Source organism: Antennarius striatus, chromosome 13 (assembly GCF_040054535.1).
Source record: "Antennarius striatus isolate MH-2024 chromosome 13, ASM4005453v1, whole genome shotgun sequence".
NCBI classification, from domain to species: Eukaryota; Metazoa; Chordata; class Actinopteri; order Lophiiformes; family Antennariidae; genus Antennarius; species Antennarius striatus.
In genome coordinates this window covers 4141623-4149510 of record NC_090788.1, presented here as the reverse complement: position 1 = coordinate 4149510, position 7888 = coordinate 4141623, and the positions used below count along the sequence as shown (strand labels likewise).

The 7888-nt window shown below is 40.5% G+C and overlaps 1 protein-coding gene across 1 annotated transcript; it reads right to left on the bottom strand.

Annotated features, from left to right (window-relative positions):
• Positions 1-517: 517 nt before the first annotated feature.
• On the bottom strand, positions 518-5154 carry cdx1b (caudal type homeobox 1 b). Its single transcript, XM_068332096.1, has 3 exons — positions 4659-5154; positions 1060-1208; positions 518-748 (listed from the first exon to the last, which is right to left on the bottom strand). The coding sequence occupies exons 1-3, from the start codon at positions 5152-5154 to the stop codon at positions 518-520; spliced, it is 876 nt and encodes a 291-aa protein (XP_068188197.1).
• Positions 5155-7888: the final 2734 nt, after the last annotated feature.

Here is a 7888-nt window from a genome sequence, read left to right as displayed (position 1 = left end):
AGTAAATACTCTTCATAATCTCCTGCTATGTTTCAACCCAAGACATGTTATAATGCTTCATCATTCCATCAAATGGAAATATTCAACAAGACTTGTACATCATTTAATATCTTTGGAATCTCCTGCTCGAATTTCACTACTTTGTCTTTGTGTTTTGGGACATTCTTCATCGATGGAGCCACCAGAGGGTTCATCAGGAGCTGAATTAAAGGTCGGGAGGTAAAAAAAAAAAATTCACCCGAGCACTCAGGAGTGCTTCCTGATAACGTCCCAGCAAACAAACATCTAATCATAGGAATTATCTAGTCTGGTGGTGGGCGGGGCGTTGCAGCCGATGACCACACCCATCGACCCTTCTCAAAATATTAGCAAGCATTAGCTTTAAGATGGGCAGAGGGCGGATGTGGTGGAAAAAGTTTTTTTTTTTTAGTTTGCAGGAGATGATTGTGAGTCTACATCCCAACACCAACGTCCAGTGAAACACCTCTTTTGCTCCTCCTCCTCTTCGTCCTCTTCCTCAGTACTCCTCCTTGATGTTCAGTGACAAGGACGAAGGCGACACCAGCCCGTTGTTCCCGCTGCTGCTCGTTACCATGGCAGCACTGCTCCCGCCGCCTCCGTGGAGGGCTCCACCTGCTCCGATGCTGGAGGGAGGGGTGGGTGTGGTCGTGGAGGAGGCGGGCTGCTGGGACTTCTTCTTGTTGATTTTGCGCTCTTTTGCCCGGCGGTTCTGGAACCAGATCTTCACCTGAAAGACGAGGAGGTGATTTCAGTCTAACAAGATTCAGAGAATGTCAACTTCTTTTAATACAATCGCTTTAGCATCAAACTTTTTTTAACTAACTTCTTCCCACTTAATGATTTTTCGAAGAACAGAAGCTGTAAGTCACTGTCAATGCTACATGCTAACATTAGCGTCGCTCATAACAATTCATCAAATAGTTGTTTTTGTGAGCAATGTGTTTAACTTACAAAGAAAAGCTAAATATTAATACAAAAAATGTTGTAATCTAAATTATAAGGAAATCAGCATCAATTTTGACCAATGAAAGTACGTACCTGTCTCTCTGATAGGCTGAGGGCTGTGGCGAGCTCCGCCTTCCTCCTGATGGTGATGTATTTGCTGTAGTGGAACTCTTTTTCCAGCTCCAGCCGCTGGTGATCGGTGTAAACCACGCGATATTTATCTTTAGTCCTCGTTTTTCCGTCTGTGAGACAAAGAGAAATGAAATATGAGATAAAGGGCAGCCAATTCAAGTCGAAGCTGGGAATCTCTCTACATGTCCACTAGTTTCAGGAATCCATTCCCAACTGAGCTTCGGCTGCATGATGGGACAAAAATTCCCAACGGCCTTATCAAGTTTATCACTTTCTGTGATGGAAAACCTGATATTTAAATGTAAAATTGGGAAGTTTGATTCATTAGTTTACTCTGTGATCTGGTTTATTCTCTATTTATTGCTCTAAATTATTTCAAAAAATATTTTGGTGAAACATCTCCCTACAGGCCACCGTACCTTCTCAAAACTAACCAGTTAAAACCAGATCTGATCCAGCCTGGATGCAGTGAGACAGAAAAATCAGCAAATTAAAAACCTGTCTTTAAATCACTTAACAAACCCTCAGCAGCAGGAAGCTTCGACCCAGACGGGTCGCTTCACTTAATTAAAAGGCCTTCAGCTCTCTTTAACACGCTCAGATTCAATATTAACACTGAACACACACTCGTTAAATCAGGGATGTCTCCCTTCTTTAAACACACTCTGTCCTCCAGCCCGTCACCGGGGTAGGGAGGGGGTCACAACTCAAACATTTTAGTTTGGAGGGAACATCTGTGAGAACCGTCCAGTTTCTGCTCCGCTGGTCAGGACTTACAAAACACCAGTTACACACTCAAAACACACACAACACACACACACACACACACACACACACACACACACACACACACACACACACACACACACACTTAAAATTGACTTCAAATGTTTTTTCTTTAACTCTTTTACTGTTTTAAAGCTATGCTAAGCCAACAACAGCCAACAAGCTCCCTTCAGATGCTTCATCCATGACTTTTTCCAACATTGAATCCTGAACTCCGCCGTCACACAGTCAGTGTCACACTTGCACTACAGGGGTGTTTATAGCAGCAGTAAAGTCATCACAATGCAGCTCTATCAACTTTAGCATCCATTAGAAAAGACATGAAAAGTAGAATAAATTGTTTAATATACTGCAAAGTCAAAGCACAGTATCTCCATAAAAGAAAAAAAACCCACTTTGTCCTCTCTAGTGCGTAAATAAAAAAACAGTGTGATTAAAAAACTTATAAATACCAATGAATAACATTCTATTTTTCCAATATTTCCTTGTATTTACATTTTTTTTCAGAATCTGCACAACTGAAACATTCTTTGAAAGCCACTTGACCTTTTCTTCTATTTCAGGAAGAAAATCAATATTTCCAAAACCACTTGTCTAACATAAATGTTAATATGAATCACCAACAGCCTGAAAAATATTAGAATTATGTTTTACAGATTCAGATTGCTAGGTCACCTGGTCGACTGACTCACTTTTAGACACATACGTTCCTGATGTATAGTGAAATTACAGTAATGATTGACAGAATGAACTGTTATTTAAAAATAAGCCGGTCATTTTCCGGCTTTCCTTCCCGTTAGTTGAAAAATTCTTTGAGTAAAATTTTCCAAGAAGAAAGAAAGAAGAAAATGTTCTTCCTGAAAGTCGTCTGACTTGGCAGCAAGTAAACTTGTCAAAGTCCAGATTCTCAAGGTAACAACAGATAAAACGCTGTGCAGAATTAAACGCCTTTATGCATAAAATCACCTTGAAATGTTCTTTGAAATCCCTGAAATAATTACTTTATTACTGAATCGTGATATAAAATTTTAGAATAAACCAGGTGAGTGTAAGTCTAATCACAAAGGTTGGTTTAAAAGCTGATTTCTGTTGGGAAATATTTAAAATAAACTGAATTAAACACAGATTTCAGCTGGAATCTCAGCTCTTATTTAACATTTTCTGTTTCATTCCGACAAATTGAAACTAAATCTTTTCATCAGACTTCAGCAGTCAAGTTTGTTGGTAAATCTTCAAATTTCTATTTTCCATTCCGTTCTAATGGCGACAAATTTCAGCTGTGGATTCATTTCTGTTTTCCTGAGTTCTTATTTATACCTAATTATATGTATTTGAGAGCTTTTTACGTTTCATAGTACAACATTTCATTCACTTCCTGTCTGGCGTTCTTTCCTCTCATTTTTTTTATTCATCAACTATCTGATTTTTTTTAAATTGCTGAAAAGAGGTGTTTAAAGCAGTGTAAGGTTTCTCAGTTTATCATTAAAACTGTCATAAATCAGGTCCATGTGAGATGACATTCAGTCCTATAGTGATCCCATAAGTAAAATACTTTATTTTACTACTGAAGCAGAGAAAGAACTTCTAACTGATGTTGTTATCTTAGGGGCTAAATTTAAGCATAAATGAAAAATTAAATTAAACCAGCCAAGGTCCTCGGGGTTTTGGACAGTCGGAATTGCATCTCATTAGTTGTATGACGTCATATTTGCGTTTATTTTCATATTGTTGCGTATTGGATAAAACAAGTTTCCATCTGCTTCAGTTGTTTGGAGGAAACTTCCTCGTTGTTTCCTGCTTTACACGCACTAAAAACTCCATTTATGAGCCACCAGCCGGCGGTGATGATGGATCCTGAACTTTAATTTATTCCTTTAAACACATTTACAGATTACTTTTGTAGAAATTGTCTGCAGGACCTTTTTACATCAGTGTTCTTCCGCCTCTGACAGCACGTCGTGACACAGACCCCACGTTACAACCAGGCCGGGTCCCACTCAGAACTTCAAAGTGGGAACGTCTGGTAAACTCCGCCCGGAGACAAGCGGGGGACAAAAGCGGAGCTGAGCCGCCCAGAGTCACATCCAGTGAGAGCGTTTACATCACAAAGGCTTCAAACCGGATTCGCGTGTTTGATCCCAGACAGGAAGATGCTGTGGGGATGTTTCCCCCTGAGTGTCGGCATACTTTAATTTCTATTCTATTCGGGTTCAGATGTAGCAACAGGTGTGAGAATATAAGTTATTTATATAAGTTATAAGTTTCATGGTGGGAAAATGAAAAAACGTTTTAAAAAAATTCCAAGAGCATGAAATTTATGGTTGAAATATTAAGACAAGACAGAATATATGTCATTATTTTTTAATAAAGGCAATTGATGATGATGATATCATTATTATTATTATTATTATTATTATTATTATTAGAGTATATAAACGACAACAGTCCATAAATTTTACTTCTAAAATTTATTTTCAGGCCCATTATCAATCATCGACGTTTGAAAACCTCCAATAGTATGAATATAAATATTATTTAACAGAATCAATCTAATAAGGGAATAATAAGGGAATTTATTCATCCATTCATAAATAATTAATTATGGTAAATAATATTATAGTTGTGTATTTACTGTGTCAGAATCAGGCGTAAATGTCAAATAGATGATAGGGAGGTCCATGTTGTTGTTTTTAAATAAACCATATTAAATTAACAAATTTAATAAATGGTTAAAGCACATTAAAGTCAGTAAACTCCGGGCTAACTGGTCTTACTGGGGTTACTGGGCGGCGCTGAGGTGCGTCGTATCCACTCGTACGAGTTTCTCCTCTGCGTGGATCCGGGTGACAGCTGCCCCGCCGAGGAGTTGAGGGACGAGGGCATCAGCACGGGCGGCTGCCCGCTGAACTCCGGGGGGCTGAAACCCAGAGTGGGCCCCACCACTCCGGGAACGGTGGGCGCCGCGGGGGGGCCACCGGCCGCTGCCGCGGCCGCCGCCGCTGCGTAATGATGGGACGACCACTCGTCCCGCGGGGGCGGAGGCGGGTAAGCCGGGCTCCAGCCCCCGGCCCCCGGCCCGGCCTGCTGGGGCGGGTGCAGGTCGTTGTTGATGCTGTGATGATGGTGGTGGTAGCCGAAGTCGGAGTACTGCGGCGGGGCGGGGACCGCGAAGTTCTGCGGGCTTAGGCTGAGGCCCGGGTGGCGGGACACCGGGTTCTGGTGGGGGTACATGGCGGGGTCCTTATCCAGGGGCAGGTAGCTCACGTACATCTTTCCAGGTGAGGGGACACCCTCAGCATAGTGCGGCTCCAGCCTGCCTCCCTCTCTCTTCTCCCGCACCTGATCCACAGGTAGAGTGAGCTGCACTGTCTCCCCCTCTCTCTCCCCCTCTCTCTCTCTCTCTCTCTCTCTCTCTCTCCCCTCTCTCTCTCTCTCTCTCTCTCTCTCCCTCTCTCTCTGTCTACCTGTCCACACCTCCACCTGTTCTGTCACTCTGTGCCGGTTCTCCATCAGATGCCCGTTAAAAAACCGCTGCGGTCACATGGCCATTTTTATGGCTCTTATCTGCTTCCCTCCCCCTTCTCTCCTTCTCTCTCCCTCTCTCTCTCTCTCCTCTCTCTCCCCCCTCTCTCTCTCTCTCTCACTCTATCCCACTCCCTCACATCATCCTCTCTCTCTGTCTTCCTCACCCCAGCTCCTCTCCATCTTCTTCATCCTCACAGGTACCGCTAAGAACTTTAGAAAATGTTTCAGTAATCAGTTGTGATAGAAGGACAGTTGAATCTGCAGCAGGTTACTCGATCTGACCCTCAAACTTTCACCCCCCCCCCAGTCATTAACATAACTGACGGGTCTTCTGCATTTCAAAGGCCGCCATCAAAGAACAGTCCAGCCGACAAATGATAGTAAAAAAGGACGGACGTGTCGTCTGTGAGACGGCGGGTCATTCATCCATTCATTCATTCATTCATTTGACCTGAAGGTCAAAAATAATCATAAAATCCCTTTTTTTTAAAATTAATATTGAACTGAGAGAGAGCTGAAAGAAATAACTTTTATCACTTCATTCAGTGTCAAAACAAAATCTAGATTCTTGTCCAATCCAACAAACTTTATGAAAACTACAGGACTTATTTTAATACCTCAGACGAGGTTTAAAATGTTGAATAATTAACCTCGGAGTCAGTTTTAGATTTAAGAACCACCTACACCCTATTTTCACGTTGTCAAATAATTATTTAACAACTGTTTCAGCTAAAAGTTAACATTTCTAATCAGATTTTAAAATATTCATGTTAAATTTACTTTCTTTATTTGCTTTTATGAAACTAATAGGTCCAATCAAAGGAAATACACGCACAAACAAACAAAAATTAACAAAAGCATCTGTAATATAAGAAAAGTAAATAAATGAAGTAGCTTGTTTTCTGCTCAAATTGTGTCTAATTTTCTGTACAGTACAGTATTTTAATTTCATTTTACATCAATTGATGTCAAAGGGAATCAATTATCCATTTAAAGACAAATCTATCAATCTGAAACACACACGCACTGGGAGGTCACTTGAAGGTCAGCAGCAGTTTGGTCTCATCAGACAGGAGCGTTCGCAGTGACGTCACCAACCTAGTACTCCGGTACTTCAGTAGAAGTACTTTTACTCCATGAACTATGTGATTCTATGTTTTTCAGCTGTAGATACTTTGATTTGAGTCATTCAAAGCACCACAAACTTTCTGCACGTCCTGTTTGACAGTGGGGTGGGTGGGGCCAGCGGTTACAGAGAGAAACATATTATAACCCGTAAATGTTCATCCTGGACTGTCAACATGATAAAACAGAGTCATGTGAGTCAATACTTCTATCGGAAAATCTTACATCCCATCATTGTCTTTAAATTAAGACTTATGTCCACATTAGTCATCTGGAAACCTGCAACCTCCTCTGAGCATTTAGTTTTTATTAATTGTCTGCTGCCTTTAAATATCTTTATGTCGCTCATTCTGCTGGTGATCATGTTTAGATAACTTGATCTTTATCGAAGGAATTATGACCCAAATAATAAAGCAAGTTGATTGAGTTCAACGCCTGAAGAACACTTAGAGGATCCAGAGGGCTTCTGTCTGCAGGTCTTCATCCCAACAGGACAGTAAAGGTTGCATCCCTGGAGGACCTGGTTCAAATCTCTGCAGCCGCTTTTAATGAATCAGAGTTTTGATTAAGGAAGAAGAGCAAGTTCCAAAAAGTGACTCGATAAAGACGTGAACGATCCTTCAGCCCGAGGAGCCAATAACAGGCGTGGGTCATATTCTTCTCCATGATGATAGAGAAGTGGAAGAAAGAGAAAAACAATTTTACAAAAGTCCAATTTGACAAAAAATAGGGATCTTATCAAATGAAGCCTTTCTTCTGGTTGTTTGACTAATAAGAAATTAAATTAGTTTCAACAGATTAAAAGAAACGCGAATCTGAATTTTGCTTGTTATTCGTTCTTTTTGATGTAATACATATTTATTATTAAATAATTTATATGGTAATGCATTTTTTAAAAGCTCTTTTGTTTTTTTTTTACAATCACCCAATCTTCAAAAACGTAATTCTTTCCTCCTTGTTTTTTTTTAACCCGTTTATCAGGTCTGCGGATTAAACGAACTCGTTGTCGTTATTTCCTCCTCAATGTTTTTATTTCTTTGTCATTTTTTTAGCGAATGTGTTGAAAATATTTCAATCAACTATTTAAATTCCCTATTTATTTTCACTATTAATAATTAGACAACCCTACAATTTATCGGGAGACTCTTCAGAGATCCGGAATCCGAGTTGGAAAACTCTGGCCTAAACCCCCTCATCTGTTACTGGATGTATTTCAAAATCTGTTATTCAATTTATGCTTCATTTATTCTGTAACTGTTCTTGTTCCGAAAGACAAAAAAAGGACGACAGAAGAGAAAGAGGATGCTGTAACGAGACGAAAAACGTGCGTTGCCCTGTGGCGCCCCCCGCAGGC